The sequence below is a fragment of the Chionomys nivalis genome, chromosome 15 (genome assembly GCF_950005125.1).
Source record: "Chionomys nivalis chromosome 15, mChiNiv1.1, whole genome shotgun sequence".
Classification (NCBI taxonomy): domain Eukaryota; kingdom Metazoa; phylum Chordata; class Mammalia; order Rodentia; family Cricetidae; genus Chionomys; species Chionomys nivalis.
In genome coordinates this window covers 15,912,364-15,931,143 of record NC_080100.1, presented here as the reverse complement: position 1 = coordinate 15,931,143, position 18,780 = coordinate 15,912,364, and the positions used below count along the sequence as shown (strand labels likewise).

Here is an 18,780-nt window from a genome sequence, read left to right as displayed (position 1 = left end):
ACTGATCTATAAATACTCCGTTGCCTAACACCTAAATCCTTTGTACTCATCTCTGCTCACAGCACCAAGGATTTTTCAGAAATGTACTTATCAAGCTAAATAAAATACATATGGTACATTTAAAAATCATTATAGTTCCTTCATGATCTTTTTATTGCTCTTTTATCTCTTTTTTGTTTCTATTTTTGAATGGAGAATAGTTTCATTGAGGTTTATAAAGCTGACCTATGGCATTCCTATCTCATGAATATTTACACAGCATTCCCGAGAGGAACAGATACACACATTGATCATTTTGCAACTTAATTTGCTAACTTTCTACATTGTAACAGGATCTTTCACCCTTTCTCCTTTTACTTCCCTAACCAAATGAAGTACTGCTTACTTATTTCCGAGCAGGTGTTTGCTGGCTTTCCCGTGCTTTCAGCTGTGTTCTGTTGCTAGATCCTCTTTATCTGTTTATTGGATGCAAATTGGCCTCTTTGATTCAGTACTTCAATTTTTATTGTTGCACTGTTTCTTTCTGGAGCAATTAGAGCATTATGCCAATGTTGATGACACCTGTACAGGATGACATATTTGTCACATTCCTGATGTTTTAAAAATAAATACAAAGTATCTCAGTTGTTTGAAAGGAAATGGAGCATAAAATTAGAGGTGTATGTTAGAGAACCTACTCAATAGTATCTAATGCTTTAGATTAATGCATGCAGTCACACACACACAGAGAACGAGAGAGAGAGAGAGAGAGAGAGAGAGAGAGAGAGAGAGAGAGAGAGAGAGAGAGAGAGAGGAGGGAGATGGAGAGAGAGAGAGGAGAGGAGAGGAGAGGTGAAAGACAGGCATGGAGCGAAAAATTATTAAATTAACATAGTATTTACTGTAATTGTTACAGTTTTAAATTCTGATCTCCTCTTTCCTTCCTCATTCTTTTAAATAGAGTCAAATATAAACAATTATCAATATCTAAAATGTTGCCAACTATTCTGAATATTAAATATTTCCACAAAAGAAGTAGTTTAATTAATTTTTCTAAATTTCTTGTCCTTTACCGAAAATATAACTTTTAATAATTATTTAGTAAACTTTTATTTTTAATCTCTTTAATAATTTTATTAATTTAATAATTATTATTAGGATAGTATTGGTAAGTATTTTGTTATCTTACATTAAATTCACTTTTAATTGAGTGACATGAAAATTAAAAAAAAAATGTCCTGAAATTGAAATATGAAGACATGTTAGGCTCTGAAGGTGTGTTTCACCTGTCATTTCTCATTTCTGACTACCAGGTGACGATGTTAGGGGTAGGGTTTTTGAAAGGTGCCTATGATGTATGGATGAAAGAGTTTTGTAATATTTTTTGATTATTTTCAAGAAGTTGAGTGAATTACACACACATCTTGGAGGTGTTGGTTAAGACAGATCATAGAGCTTAAAGGTACAGAATGAATTGTTTCTTGTGTGCATGGACAAAGCACAGCTTATACAGAAGATGTGGGGAGCAGAAGGTGAGGACTGCTTAGTGCTTCTCAGTCTGCCTAATCCTGTGACCCTTTAATACAGTTCTTTATGTCATGGTGACCCTCAGCCAAAAGAAATATTGTCCTTGCTTCTTCACAACTGAAACTTTGCTACTGTTATAAATTGTAGTGTAAATATCTATGTTTTCCAATGGTCATATGTGACACCTATTAGTCATTCAATTCCCAAGGGGCATTCAACCCACAGATTGTGAACCTTTGGATTAGAGGGTAGATATAACAACTATGAAAGGTAGAAGTAGCATGTGTCCCCTGAATTGATTAACTCAGCCCCAGTACACCCTTGCCAATTGAATTTACTAGAAACCCTAAAAACAGGGAACAAGGAGTTATTTCCTTCATTTAAGGCGTTGTCAGCAGGAGTTCATTTTTCTTGAGATTTCAAAGGTCTGACTAATTTAGGGAGTTGGTATTGAAGTGAAATTTTTCCTGTGACTATCATGTTGTTCAAAAGCCTTCGAAAACAGGGAAAAAATTGGATAGCCTTTTAGATGCAAGTGAGTACAAGAACCAAACACGACTGAAGAAAGAAAGAAAGAAAGAAAGAAAGAGAGAGAGAGAGAGAGAGAGAGAGAGAGAGAGAGAGAGAGAAAGAAAGAGAGAAAGAAAGAGAGAGAAAACCATTCCTAATAACATTGTGCTATACTCATAGATCAGTGCCTACCCCAATTGTCATCAGAGAGGACAACATGAGAGCACTGGCCACAGAATCCACTAAGCAGACCTCATAGGGACTTATAGAGACAGAAACAGCAAATGGACCCTGTGTGGGTCTGAGCTGGGTTCTCTAGAAAATGCCTTGTGGTTGTTTAGCCTGGTGTTTTTGTGGGATTCTCAGCAATGGGAGTTGGGGTTGTCTGACTCTTTTACTTACTCTTAGGACACTCTTCCTACTACTAAATTGCCCGGGCCAGCCTAGATATGAGGGCTTGTGCCCAGTTATATTGTACGTTGTTAGGCTGCCCTGGAAGGCCATTCTTGTTGTTGTTTTTTGGTTTTGATTATTTTTTTAAGGGAAACCAAAATTGATTGTATCTGGGGAGCTGCTGGGATGAACTAGGAGGAGTGGAGGGAGGAAAAATTCAGTCTGAAAGTAATGTATGAGAGAAGAATAAAAGTTTTTTTTTAAAAGCAAATCATAAACAATGTCTAATGGGTGAATTCAGTGGGAATTTAGAAAAGAAAATCTAATAAAATATAAACAATAAAGATTGCTCATGGAGTTTCAAATGGCAGCAAATATTCCACAGGGAGTTGAACCTGGCTCTTAGGTTTACTACACTAATGAAATTCTACGCATTGTATCCATGTAATGAGGCTTTGTGAGAGACGGAATTTGAAGGTGGAGTTAATTTTATTTTAATCAATCATTGATACTATGGAATGGTTATAGTTATTTGAATTTATTAAAAAGTTTTTATGTGTTTTCTTTTGTTTTGTTTGTTTCTTGGAAAAAGAAGTACATGATTACTTGTAGCCAAGTGGCTTAAAAGACCACAGTTGGAATAGTATATCTCAGGAGCTTGTGAAGCCTTCCTTACCCGTTGCAGGCTCAAGGATATGAAAAATCTATCCTCAGTTAAAAGATATTCTCAATTAAAAGATATAGAGTTCCACAGTGCACAGCACACACAGGTTTATGAAGGAAGTTGTGTACCACAATCCTGTTCACTCTGATTTCTACCCAAGCACCCCGAGCTGGATTGAACTATGTTCCAAGAGAATATAGCTGGCAGTGACCTGACAGCACTGACCCTGATAAGATGCATGTCCTGTTCACCTTGGAAATACACAGAATGTAAAAAGTGTGGCTTTGTGGCACCTTAGACTTAAACTCCAAAGGAAAGCTAAGAAGGTCAGCGAATGTATGTCAGGCTCAGAATCCCTGAGAAGGCAATGCCTGAAACTGAGATAAATACGAAGAACGAATGGAAATCCTAGCACACTGACAATCTCTGAAACATAAAAATGTCTGCCAAAGAAAGTGGAAAACAATGAGGAAATACAGCCTAGAGAGAGGCATGGGGGACTACAACAGGAATTGCACTGTGACAAGGGTGGCCAAATCAACCTCATGCCACCCTTGCTTCAGATGCTGGAAATGCCACCACAGCCACAGGATTTAATGGTCTGTGCTGGATTTTAATTTTGCTCTATTCTAATACTTCCTTGCTATTCTCTTGTGTACCCCATCCCACCATTTGTATGCTGGTGCTATGTAACTGGATTTTTAATGGTTTTACAGAGGCTTGTTGCTAATTTCTGCTCCAAGACCCAAAATCCTTTACATTTGCACTTTTTAGCAATTCTGGAAGTGTCAAGACTCTTAAGCACTTTGTCACAGTGATTAAAAAGTTGGAATAGCACAATTTCTCATGCGTTAAGGCAGTGCTCTTTCCCAAGAAACCCTCTCCTTTTTCCCAGCAGTGGAGAAAAGCAGCTAGTAGACACAAATATGCTCAAGGTAACAAACCTTCACCTGCAGTAAGGAATCTGGCACAGTGGTCCTCGACTTCCCAGAAGAGGAGTTGACTTTGTATCGTGGTTCCAGAGAGATAGACATAAAAGTCAGAGGGGCATAGCAGGAAGAAGGCTTGGCAGCTAGAGCAGGGAGAAATCACATGTTCATCCAAAACCAAAATTCAGAGAGCCAAATGGAAGCAGGAGCAAAGCGACCCATCCTCTGAGTCTGCTTCTAGTGATATGTTTCTTCCAGCAGACGGACTACTAAAGGGTCCGTAATCACCAGCCTAAGACCAGATATTTAAAGATGTGGGCCTATGGAGGAGATAAATCAGGCAAGCCACTAAACCACATCTAGAATCAAAAGACACACCTTCCTCTTATTTGGAAGCCACCCAATCAATAAAATTTGATTATACATTATCAATCCTGAAATGTATTTTGACTTAACCCTTTTATAATTAACATTTATTGCCCTGGGTCATACATGAAAAAGGTGTTTTGAAACAAGGTCTATTACCCTATCCCTTTTATCTTACAAGCTTTATTTTATGGGAACGTATGAGGAGTGTATGAATAGTCAGAAATAGTCTACATTTCAAAGTATCAAGCATTCTTTAATGTTTGAGAATTTTCTTTAGCCTATTAATTGTTTGACGTAAACAGGTACAGTATTAGGCTTTAATTAAGCTTATCCGAGTTTAAAAGTTAGGGAGTTGGGAGATGACTTTTAATGTGCAGTTGTCCTGTTTTCATTAGTTGTCATGCATCGTGCCATGTCCTTTATCTACTAGAGAATTTACAAGGAACACAGCAGGTTGTGAATTTTTAATAAGCTTTCCTCAAGGAAAGGAAAGGTCAGTATTAACATAAAATTCTTCTTAAAGATTTGTGGCCAAATGTTTCACACCGGAAAGCAGGTGTTACTGCAGAGTTAAAGCCACAATAATCTATTTTCTTTTCCTTCCTTCCTTTTTTCCATTCTCTCTCTCTTTCTTCTCTTTGTATTTAAAGAAAATTTTATGTCTCACATAATAAAATAGCAAAATACAACCCATACGAAATATTTTTTTCTTTGAAGGTTGATGCTATGAGCTTTTGAGCATACGATTAATCGACTCCATCCCTTTTCACCACCATAAATACCTGACTTGATTAAATTAAATTAAATAAGTGTAAAAACTGATGCCTAATACTCAAAAAAAGCATTGAGGAAGCAGTAGTTCTAAAGGAGTAAACCTGTGTACAATCTCAGTAAAGAAACTTACATGTGAAGTAGTGTGTATCTCATCTTGTATCATGTGTAAGATTACGAGAAAGAAACAACACCAGGAAGAATGAGGAGAAGTTATTCACAGAGAGTAAAGTAAACCAATAAAGAAAGCTACTTATTGCTGCCCTCTAGACTCAGTACAACTGGTGTAGCTATTAGCTACATCATACATAACACGTACATAACATATCTGTCCATCACACAGAAGCTTGACCCCCTCTACAAGTACATCACAGATGGAGGGTGAACTCATAAGGTCTCACCTTTTACTGGACAACTAACTACAGCCTAGTGACAGATGCAGTGATAAGGAATTCCACACCCACTGCTGAGCTCCATAGAATATCCCCAAACCTGCACTCAAACAGATAGTCCTGAATAAAACCTGTCAGTCATAAATCAAAATCAGTAGACTTGAAAATGAGAGAGTCAGGTTTGTGGTGAAGAGGGCGGCACCAATGTAAGGATGGTTGGGGTGTGAGAGCGCTAGGTATGCATTATGTACTCATGTAAAATTGCTCCACGACAAATTATAGTTGATATAAAAAAACTCTGTCAAAGGAAACAAATAATTAAACTGTTATGAAAACTAATAATAAAGAGACTTGAACATAGAAAGACTTGATAAGAGCAAATTGAAGAATTATGTTGTTTCTTTCCTTTTGAATCTAATGAAACCTTTGCCACCAATATAACAATTAGAAAAGACCTTGTAACCCATTAGTTTATGTATGAAATAGATTAATTACCCACATCTCAGGAGATATAAAAGTTTATCACAGTCAAAATGTTGGTTATATTTCTTGTCTATCTAATTCATTTATCTTTGAATACTGTTTTATTACCGTACAGTAGGTTTAAGACCCTAATCACCCCCCACCTTTATCTTTTATTCCAGTGTAGTAGTCAGTTGTGTTGAATCCTTCCTCACTGTAAGGAAAGACAGAGCTTTAAAAAAAACTGTTTCATCACTAATGTTAAACCTAATGGTTGAAGAAACACTTATTCTGTCTGTAGCTTCTTAACAAGTAAAGTCCGGCATTTGCAGCTGCCATTTGCTTCTCTTAATTATATTCCTGTTGAGTAAAGTAGACATTTTTTTTCATTTTCAGATTCTTAAAACCACAGTCTGACTTCCAGTCTTCTCCTTCACCTTTGCTGCTACCTTGTTCAACTTTCTAATCCAACAGAAACTCCCGCAGCATGTGGTCCATATACAAGAGTTGATATTCACTCTCTGAAGCCTAAGCGAAGGGCAGAAAGAAAAACAACACAATCAACTGTGGTTTTTAGTCTAAAGTCTGCTTCAAATAACTCAAATCCTACTCTATAAATGTATACATATATAATCTGGGAAGGTTTTCTTTCGCATAACTTAGAGCAGCAGAACGCTTCTTGCCTTGTATATTTCTACACGCTACATCTCAGGTCTGTACTCTACATTCACCGGATGTTCTGAGATACAAAATTTTAAAAAGAATTTCTTCAGTTCCCACACCATATTCAGTTTATATCTGATAGCTTAGATAATACATGTTTACCGCTCCTGCAAGCACTGTAGAGTTTTCTCTGCATATATGGTTTGCATGTCTCCTTTGGGTCTTCCATGGAACACAGATGGAATTTTTCATTTGCTTTTAAAAGCTCCTGATTTTATGGAAATTTTAAACTGAAGTTATTGGATGAATAGCTAATAGAAATGGAAACTGACTACTGTGAACTATAGTGCTGTCTGGTCAAGTGATTGATAATACCAATAGCATTGGCTTGTTGTGTTTCTCAGACTGAGTAAGAAATCTGTAATGCTTAGAGTGACACTGGGAAGATGACCACAGTGTTGCAATGCATGTAATTGGAGTGTTTCCGAGCAGCCGAGTACATTTTTGGATGCTAATAACCATCAATCTCTTGACTACTTAAGAGTGATTCCTGGACTGCACACTCATATGCAACTTGTGAGAGTTTCATGATTAATAACAGATACTTCCTGATTTTACTCATATTGTTGTTTCCAAATAGCTACATATGCAATAAAATTCTCTTTGTTCTGAAGCTTCTTTTTTATCACTAAAGTACTGACACATTTCAAATATGGCATATCCATTATGTCACTAATAATGAATTATTTGCCCAAGAATAAGAAGAATAGGGTTGTATATAGAGGGGATTGCTAAATCTAATGAGCATAAACATTTTCACAAAGTAAACTACTCTTGTAAATCTATCTGGAACTAGTAGCACAATAGCATGTGTAAATATGTTCATTCTTGCTTAGTTTAACTATTTTATGCTCATATAACAACATTGGAGGTTAGGCAGGTGACTCAATTGATCATGTGGTTGCAATTCTAAGCTTAAAGATCTGAGGTTCAGTTGTCAGAATGCACAGATGGCAGCTTGTAATTCTGGGATCCCAAAGACTGACCTGACTAACAGTGTGTTTGGAGCAGCCAGCTCTAGGTTCAAAAACTGAGGTAGAGATCAGTAGAGATAGACACAGAATGCTGTCCTGTCTTCCACATGTGCACACTTAATCAAATATCCATAGGCATAAGCACTCACAAATCTTTAACATTCACATTTATTGATATAAAATAAACATACATAATTGTCATTAACAAAAGATACCTCATTTGAATAATACATTTTTGTGTTAAATTGGAAATAACCAAATTAAAATTCCTAGCTTTGACTGTCTTGTGTTTTGATATAAATGACCTAAAGAGCAAATCCAATTTATTTAAATAAATGTATAATTCACATTCCATATCTGTGTAAATAACTGTTATTGCTTTATTTTAATGATCCAGAATAGAGAGTGGCATGGCTCTTTTGATTTATGCTGATATCTTATGCGACTATTAAGTCTAATATTTGTGGTTATATATTATTTCTATAAATAGTTTAAATTTTTAAGTATTGATGCAATGTATTATGATTATATTCTTCCTAGCTGCTGACTTTCACTCCCGCCAGATTAATCCTCACTTCTCCTTAACTGTTCATAGCTTCTCCGTTAACAGTGCATACTCATGAACATCTTCCAACTGTATTTCAGAATATTGACTAGGTTGATTTGGGGCAGATTTTGCACAGGCAACCACAGCTGCTATGAATCCATGAGTGCAGGGATTCTGCTATGTCCAGAAGACACTGTTTTCCTCTGGTCTTTGCTAGCTAGCCGTTTAAAACCTGGTCCTTCTACTGTGATACATACACCTCATCTTTGGGGAGAAGTTGAGATACAATGTCTCATCTTTGGCTCAGCCTTCATCTTTCACTTATTCTCCGCAGTTTGGTGAGTTATGCTTTTCTATGTTAACCACCTTCCACTGCTGAAAGTTTTTCAGATGAAGTCTGAGACCTGCACTAACACATGACTAGAGAAATGTGATTTTGGAGGGCAGTTTAATACTGTGTTCATCTGGAAATTAATAGTTGTTAGTTCCGCCCTGAACCTATGAGCACCCCAACTGTGGGTTCTTCGGTACATTTTTCAAAAGGGCCATGAGTTTCCTTCTGGGGAGCAAGTCTTAAACACAATCATAAAAATGGTTGGGTAGCCTCATAGTTTATGCACTACTGCATCCATGGGTATAATCTTGCCATACTGGTCATTACTTTAGCTCTCAAGGTTCACAGCTTGCTAAGACTGCTAGCTCTCCTCCTGTTCAGAAGCTTGCACAACAGGTTCCTCAATAATGAGAGCTAGCCAGCCGGGAGGAAGCTTTCCAATCAGTATCATCTTGATTTCTCCGTGTCCTACAATCAATGTGTGTGTGTGTGTGGGGGGGGGGTGCAGATCTTCAGCAGTAGATCTTTCCTATCAAGTTCTGATGCAAAACAAAGAGCAACATGCTTATTGTTTCTCGCCTTGGGAGTCTTTAAGACACTTTTGACAGAATTGAAGAGAGTTATCCATATCTATCACTGGGCTTTTAATTTGGAAAACTGAGACTTCTGAAATGGACATAATTCTCTACATAGTGTAACTTGAATTAAACACTTTTATACAAATATTCACATGTATAAAGTTTTTTAAGACTCAAATTTTGATGTGACTTTTAATACATTCTTAGAGTTAGATATTCTTCCCCAAGCCCTTCTCCACCCGACCCTCACATTCCTTTCCCCTGTTAAAGTTCCTTTCCCATTATTTACTTTACCCTTCATATAAAATGTGTAGATCATGCTCTAAAGAATAAGAAAGCCATGTAAGTTGAAGTATCAGTAAGTAAAAAAGTGCATTTTATTGCAATATTAAAATTATAATTGTGGCATAGTCAATACCAGTAGTTCTGTGGTACTACTAAAGGCATAGTTATAATCATAATTCTTCCAAATTTCTGTCCTTTCTGTGGACGAGCTTCTTCCACAAGCTAAGAATCCAATGATAAGGAGATATGGATTAATATTGCCTTGGAACACAGTCACATTATCGGGAAGATGCTTAGGATACAATACTCTCCACTACTCAACAGTCTAGAATTTAATCATTAGTCTTAGAGTGACTTCCAGTTTATTCTCTCAAAGTCTGAATTTACTCATCCATGTTTCTGTAAGCCTGGCTGATTTCCTTTAGGGATACCTTTGAAAAATAGAAAAATAGAATTTTCTCAGTACACATAAGTTCTTGGACCCACAGCTCAGCTGCAACAATGTGCTCCCTAGGATGTTCTGTGCACAAGATCCCAAATACATCTCTTAATATGATAAAATAATTCTCCAAGTTTTGATGTGATTTTGCTATAGACACAGGAAAGTCAGTCACAATCTTCTCTTGAATTCTTTTGTCCTTTGCAGATTTTAAGAAGATATTTTGGCGAGGTACAAAGTTAGGACATATTTTACATTATCATTTATTTATTGTTTAACTATTGTTTAGCATATATGTATTAATATTACATAAATATCTGTACTCTATTCTAAGATACACAAATATCTGCATTGTAGTGGGCATCTTCTATATGAAACCAAGCATTACATTTATTGTTACCACATTTGGAGTCTGTCTCACGTATGCTTGAAAGAGTTAGAAATCCTAAGATGTTACTAATTACCAAGCAGATAAAAGCAACCAATAAGTTGATAAGAACTGAATTCCCAGTTGAATATGAGAGTAAAATAACCTAACATTTCCAGAAATAGTTGAAAGTACATGGTTGACACTCTCATGGCTTATGTCTTTACCAGGATTTATTTGTTCAAAGAAATAGTTATCTACCAAACAGGAAGAGAGAACTTAATTTAATGTGGGAAATTATTTTCTGTTTAGAATAAAGAATCACAATGCTACATGAAAAACTCTTGGCGGTGCTTGAGAGAGAACTGATAGTTACTCAATTCTGATTTATAGTATTGAGATTACTGACCCCATTATGTGTGATGGGATTTGAAGGGCCACCTTTGAATTCTTTTACCCATTCCTTAGACATCATCACAGATATGCTCATTTTTATTTCCTCTAGCTTCATTCAGACCAAGATAAAGGAGATGGATCGCTCAAATATATTTTATCTGGAGACGGAGCTGGTACTCTTTTTATTATTGATGAAAAAACAGGTGATATTCATGCCACAAGACGAATTGATAGGGAGGAAAAGGCCTTTTATACTCTACGTGCTCAAGCTATTAACAGAAGAACTCTGAGGCCAGTAGAACCAGAGTCTGAATTTGTGATCAAAATCCACGATATCAATGACAATGAGCCAACGTTCCCAGAGGAAATTTATACTGCTAGTGTTCCCGAAATGTCCGTCGTAGGTAAGTGCAGTTATAGTTTTTAAGATGGTATGAAAAGTATGAAAGCAATTGCAAAAAAATCTTGTGATATTGTCTTCAATTAGTTTACATCACCATTTTTATTCTCTAGTCAAAACACATATATTTTTGAATACAGAAGCAATGAGACAGAAAAAGGTTATTAATGCATTTTAAATGTCTTGTGAATTTGCAAATCTGCACAGCACACTTAGGTAAACCTCAAAAATCAAGAATATGCCAGTACATTCCAGTAGAGAAAATTAAGATGGCACTTGTCATATGAACTTTCAGCACAAGCTTGTAAGGTCCTGAAGACAAATATTTTGGGATTAGAGTTGTTTCCCGCTGTCCACAGGGACCACATTTGATCCCCTACAATACTCAATATTCAGTCCCTTAAGTGACATAGTATGTACATATGCTGATGAATGTCTGCCTGCATATATTAAACTATTCATGAAACCTATTATTTATCTCAATGATTGCTATACTGTGTTGTTTACAGGAAGCAACATGGAAAAATTTCTATACATGCTCAACAGCAATATACTTTAAATACATTTGAAATCCTCCAACAGAAAAAAAAGGCAACTATAGGCCAGTAGAGAGTTAGTCAGAGAGCATAGATTGGTACAGCGAGAGTAACAGCTGTAAGATACGATTTCACTTATATATTCTTGTCACAGTTTATCAAAAGATTCTGCCTAGGAAATACTTTGATTAACTCCCATTTTCTTAAATTCTGAAATACCTTTCTATTTTAATATTTATGTATCAAAACTCTGCTGCTATAATCCACATATTTACATAACCCCAGTGAGTACCAATAATGTGATATGGTTTTATTTAGGTATACACATCACAATTTATCAAAAGCTTTTACTTAGATTGCTTAAATATTCAAATAAAAGCCAGATTATCTTCTATTTTCTTAAATATTCATATACCTTTTTATGTTAACATTCACATAGTAAAAATCTGCTCTTATATACTCATATTAAAATTATCACACTGAAACCTAATAGTCATACACAAATTTTATACAGAAGAACAACATTGGATTGTGAAATATATAAAATAAAGTGTAAAAGTACAATTTTAAGAAAATGGAATTATTTTTAATCTTACTAAGTGTAATATATTGAGTAGGAAGTTGAAAATACTTGACTTTTATTAAATCGTTAATAATAATATATTCAAACCCCAAGAAATCTTCATAATATTTTTAGAGTGAGATATATTTGGTTTCATAGAAAACCAATGTTCCGAATCTGTATGGACTTGTTTAGATTAATAAAAGCATTTTTTAAAATAATAACTATTGCTATTTTGATAATAGCTACAAAACTCATACATTTCTCAGAACATTTGTTCGCGAGTGTTATTGCACTTTGCTAAACCCCAAAGACTTTGGACAGTTACCAAGCATATAGTCCTTACAGATAGCATGAACCCTACTAGACAGATTTTAGTTGTTCTGGGAACGTGGGATCATCTTGGATTGTTTCTATATTTAGAATTCAATCTATTCATAAAATTGTATTCTAGAGCAGAAGTTGGTTATTTTTAGAGTTAATTAGTGCCGAGGGAGAAAGAATATACTTACTCCTTTGAGATTTAGATGTGCCCTTTATACAAAACAAGTCTATTATATGAAAATTCATGTTAATATCGACCTCAATATTTGTAAAGGAACCATGTTTGTTATGTTCTGAAATACTGCAAAATTATCTATTTGGTGCATAAACATACACCTCTTGGCTAAATAAATATTGTTAAGTTGAACTTAAGATTCATTTCCAACATTATATACCTTTATCTATATATCTATCGTCCAACTGTATAGTTTCTTAAAGTGGTCATTTTTAAAGTAAAAAATCATTCAAGTCTTCAATGAAAACCAGCACTTTTGCTCCTCCTTCTGGTACTGTGCAGAACTAAGCTGAATTTGGATACTTCAGGTACTTCTGTGGTGCAAGTCACAGCTACCGATGCTGACGACCCTTCCTACGGGAACAGCGCCAGAGTCATATACAGCATACTTCAAGGGCAGCCTTATTTCTCTGTGGAGCCAGAAACAGGTCAGAAACAATGTATTGGTGTTTGTTGAAGTTACCATGTTTGTGATCTTTACAAGTATAAATGGGTGAACAAAAATAAAACCTAAGTATTCACACACTCAGGAGAGTAACAGCAGGATCATGCTGGATTTTTATTTCTGTGTATGTGTGTGTGTGTATATATATATATATATATATATATATATATATATATATATATTTTATATATGCACATTTGTGCAGATGTATATGGAGGTCATAGTGGGGCATCAAGTGTACTTTTCAGTAGATATACGTGTTGCTTTTTAACAAGGTCTTCCATTGAACCTGAACCCCAACAATTTGGCTAAATAACCTGCCCATTAAATCCCAGAAACCATTCTGTAGTGCCCTGCAAGAGTTGAATTGGCAGGCCCTTACTGTCATTGTCTGGAGGTTGGGGATTAAAACAGGGCCTTCATGTTTGCATAGGGAGCATTTCACTTCCTTAATGTGTCCTCAGTCTGATGCTTGTGTGTTGTAATAGGAGGAGCGGGGCTGCGTCCCCGGCACCCAGCCGGCCGCATGGCTAGCTTATGCCCCGAAATAATTACACGGAAACTGTATTCTTTTGAACCCTGCCTGGCCCATTAGTTCCAGCATCTTATTGGCTAGCTCTTACATATTGATCTAACCCATTTCTAATATTCTGTGTAGCACCATGAGCTGGCTTACCAGGAAAGATCTTAACCTGGGTCTGTCTGGAGTGGGAAAATCATGGCGACTCACTTACTCGGCTTCTTTCTCCCAGCATTCTGTTCTGTTTACTCCACCCACCTAAGGGTTGGCCTATAAATGGGCCAAGGCAGTTTCTTTATTAAATGAAAGTAACTCCTCCATCACTTGTGTATTTAAAAACTCAAAGTAAACAATTGATTGAACTAATAGAAATGTAACTTAGACTTTACTTGTAAGCTTAGATCACTATAGTCCACATGAGGTTACTGGGCGATAGAAAACAAAATGAACTCCAAAGATTTGTGTGAATTTAATGTTAGAATGGTTACATATGTATAAGTTGATGTCATAAGTATGGTACTTGATTAAATTGGCAGCCTGCAAACATAGTGTGATAACACAGCATTTGTATTTTTTTCAAAGGTATCATCAGGACAGCTCTACCAAACATGAACCGAGAGAACAGGGAACAGTACCAGGTGGTCATACAGGCCAAGGACATGGGTGGCCAGATGGGGGGTTTATCCGGTACCACCACAGTGAACATCACACTAACAGATGTCAATGACAACCCGCCTCGCTTCCCTCAGAGTAAGTGCCCTTTACCAGTCATTCGGTAGAACATAAGATCCAGAGTAAAAAGGTTGACTTAATATACCTATCAGCTAACGAAAAGATGGTGATAGCCTACTACCAAACTGCCAGCATAAGGTAAAACTAAATACTTTACAAATACCTCTTACAGAACTGGGGACTTTGCATCTCTACTACCTGTCTCTGTCTCTCTGTTCCTCTCACTTTCTCTCTCTCACACACATATGCACACACATACATACCCATACACACAGCGTGTAGCTATTACCTAATAACTGTTTAATCCAGCAAAATGCATGTGTTCATTTTAAAAGCTAATAATATATAATGAATATTTTTCTCTACTTAGATAGTAATAAGGGAGATGCTAACTTGAAGATAAAATTTTAATAAAACATCTAATCATAAAGACTCTATTATAAGTGGCAAGGCAGGCAGAACTTGAATTACATTTTCAATCACATGTGTGGGTAGTTTTTCCTGGGTCCACATTAGTTAAATGCATTTTATTTAATTCGCCAAATATCCAGGATCAATTAAGAATCCGTTAAAAGACATTCTCTTCTGACCATATATTGTATGATTAACACATCTATTTATTCTCTCTTATAAAACTTGGTAGATTATTATGTATGCAGCACAGACATGATGAGAGTTATGCTGCTGTGCTCTCAGGTCTCTGCAGGATTCCTTCTGTTTCACTAGGTCCCCACTGCAAGACAGAACATAGAGTTGTAATGAATCAACCATAAAAAGCACATTATAGTGTCATCTCTATTCTATTTCTTTTAATTTAAAAAAATTGCAAATGTAATTTTATCATTTCTCCCTCTTCCACAACTTTGTTCTTCTGTGCCATATACAAAAACCCCTAAATTCAAGACCTACTCTTCTTTCAGCATCGTTTTCTCATACACAAAGTAGGTAATTAACATATGAATATAACTTGCTGATCCATTCACTGTCACCTGCATGTACATGTCTTTAGTGCTGATCCTGGTCTCTGTTCTTAATTTTCATCAGTTTCTGGATATCAGCATAAGGTTGATCACATTTTACTTTTTGCCTTCCACTTAATTTTTTAATGATAAAAATAAATTATGAATTATGAAATGTTTTTATGGTATTTTTAACTTTATGCAAGATGATTACCTGGAAAGAATTTTAATATTGCACTGTAATTTTACTCTTTGTAAGAAGAATTGTAATTCTTTCTATACTGTTATCCTAGATTTTATTGTCAGCCCTTCATGATTAGGGTTAATTTGTTTTAAACTGCATGTGTTAAAGAATTATAAAATCAGATAGAATTATTTGAACTTGTTTGCCATGTCTGTATGTATTATGTGTGTGTGAGTTTATATGTTTATATCATATATATGGATTATTTTTAGGCATTTAACTTACATGCCACTCAGAATGGGATTTTAGAAATAGATGTTTGATTTTTGTTTTTATCCTTAAGCATAGGGAGAATAAACACATCCATGGCCACGCTTTTCAAATAATTATATTTCAACCAATGTTATTTGTGTTATTGATCAAAGAGGAGGAAACCTATAGTAATCGTCAATATCTCTTTGAATGTTTTGATAATATGAAAAGAATGTAATACAATATAAAATTTTAATTTCACAACTCACACGTATTCTTGAATGTTCATCTTGAATCTGTTATCAAGAGAATGAACATTTACAGCTGGAGAGTTGAGCCATTAGGAGCCCTTGTTGCTCCTCCAGCCCATCTGGGCTGTGTTACCAGCACCTATATGGTATCTCATAACAGTCCATGCTTCCAGTCTCAGGGAATCTGCTGCCTCCTTCGAGCCTCTGAGAACACCAGGCAGGCATGTGTTACACAAACCTACATTCAAACTAAACTTCACACACATAAACTAAAATAAAAAAGTCTAAGAGAATGAACATATGAATTGAGGGGAACGAACCATATCTAACTAATTCCATAACCAGAAAGGAGCAAAATAACTACTTCGAAGTTTTTTTTTTTTTTTTCAAGAATGGGAATTTGGAGTAGTATTACATTTAAAATCTCAGGAAATTTAAATGGCTTGTTTTTGAGTGAAACATTCAAAAAAGTAATTCATAGATTACAATTGATTGGAAAATCAGACATTTTAAGCCTAAAAATGATCAATGAACCTTTGTTACTATGTGTTTTCCCTCTTAGGCCCTTCATTTAATAAGCATTTATTTGTCTTTATCCACTAAAAATTTATTATTGCCGCAATTTAGGCTTACTACACAAAATAAAACACAAAACTGCGGCAAGAGTAGTTGTCATATTAATTAATAGAAGCTGAAAAAAAGAATACACATAATTTTCTAATGAAAAAAATTACTTGACACCATACTTACTGGTGTCTTTTACTAAATCATGATTACTCAGTATTACAATTCAGGAATTGATTCAAGATTAAATAATACACTGAGAGTAGCAACATTGATGTGTTAATCTCAGTATGCAACACCAAATGTATAGCAGAATAGATTTTGAAAACTGTCAATATACCCTGTAATCTACTTTGTAATTTTAAATTTACGTGAACATATAGTTTACTGATTATTTTTGTCTTACAAATATTTACAATGTATCACACTAAACAGGATATTATTTGGTAATATAGGACATCTAGAATGTGAACAACTGATTTTTAGTGTGTAATATTATTTGATTAGATATTCATCATTTAGGAATTGCTGTACTGTCTTTGAACATGTCCACATACAACACATCACTGAAGCCTCAATACTGAGATATGTGTAATATATAAATATGTATATGTGAATATATAAATACTCACATACATTTTAACTACCATATTATATTCCTCAATGTATAAAACAAGGGGGAAAAAGCAGACACTACATAATAGAAACTGTAATATAAACCAAAAATATCACATTAGATTTTTTTTTTTTTTGGTTTGGTTTTTGAGAAAATGTTTCTCTGTAGCTTTGGAGTCTGTCCTGGAACTAGCTCTTATAGAACAGACTGGCCTTGAACTCACAGAGATCTGCCTTCATATGCCTCCTGAGTGCTGGAGTCAGGCACCACCACCCGACCAAGAATCCATTATTATTGAAAATAGATTATTCTCTCATATACTTCATCCCAAACTGTTTCCCTTTCTTCCACTCTTGCTTACTCAGCCTCACTCCCATCCCGCCGACATCCTCCACCATTTCCTTCTCAGAAAATTCTATTTGTCAAGTTTAAGGGATGAGAAATTTATTTTAAGCACAATATTTTCTTTAATATTATTTTTAAAGTATGGAATCAATATAACACAGAGATATGTAAAAGTTTCCCTCTAAATCTTTTTTTTTTATTTTTTATTTGTTTTTTTAATTAATTTATTTCTTTATTAAAGATTTCTGCCTCCTCCCCGCCACCACCTCCCATTTCCCCCCCTCCCCCAATCAAGTCCCCCTCCATCTCAGCCCAAAGAGCAGTCAGGGTTCCCTGCCCTGTGGGAAGTCCCAGGACCACCCACCTCCATTCAGGTCTAGTAAGGTGAGCATCCAAACTGCCTAGGCTCCCACAAAGCCAGTATGTGCAGTAGGATCAAAACCCAGTGCCATTGTTCTTGACTTCTCAGTAGTCCTCATTGTCCGCTATGTTCAGCAAGTCCAGTTTTATCTCATGCTTTTTCAGACCCAGGCCAGCTGGCCTTGGTGAGTTCCTGATAGAACACCTAAATCTTATATGAACACTGCTCCACTTACATTTAATCAATTTAGGTTAACTACATTTCCAGTCCATGGCTTTTTAAGGGTTCCTGGCCTGTCAGTGGTTTGCTTCCTGGACAACTCTACAACAGACTCTGTATGAGTCATTTAGCAGCTTTCTAGTGTGGTGAATTAAACTGAGCTCTACAGTTTTCTTTATTAGTAGTAACACTGGGTCGTAGCGTATGCTTCACAGAGTGATGATGTAGGTCTAAATAATACAATGTCTAATTCAATGTCTATGGTCGAGGCAGTATTGATTCATTAGTAGCTGGCACACTCTGTTGTGCATTAATGTTTATTTCTGTAAGTGATGCTCTGCCATCTTTAAATATCGAAGCCAGATCAAACTTAAAACTTCTTTCAAGTTTTATGAAATAAAATATTTAACAAAATTTTTATTATTATTGTTTAACAAAAATTTTCAAAACCAAATCACAAATTCATTTATCTAAAAATATTCATCTGAGGATCACCACCTAACTTCAGAAATTGAAACTGCATCAAAGTAGGCTCTTTGGCTTCTTTGAGACCCCTTTTTGACCAAATACGTTACTTATTTCTTATAGCGTTACAACTTAAAGACAAAGACACCTAAATGTCCTTAGTGGTCATAG

At 35.5% G+C, this 18,780-nt stretch overlaps 1 protein-coding gene across 3 annotated transcripts in view; it reads left to right on the top strand.

Moving 5' to 3' along the window:
- Positions 1-18,780, top strand: part of LOC130887373 (cadherin-10) — a 184,357-nt gene that overhangs the window by 118,148 nt on the left and 47,429 nt on the right. For all 3 annotated transcript variants that reach the window (XM_057789788.1, XM_057789789.1, XM_057789790.1), the window contains 3 exons: positions 10,749-11,043; positions 13,005-13,124; positions 14,244-14,411. In XM_057789788.1, coding sequence (XP_057645771.1) covers positions 10,749-11,043; positions 13,005-13,124; positions 14,244-14,411 — 583 coding nt within the window. The remainder of the gene's footprint in view (positions 1-10,748; positions 11,044-13,004; positions 13,125-14,243; positions 14,412-18,780) is intronic.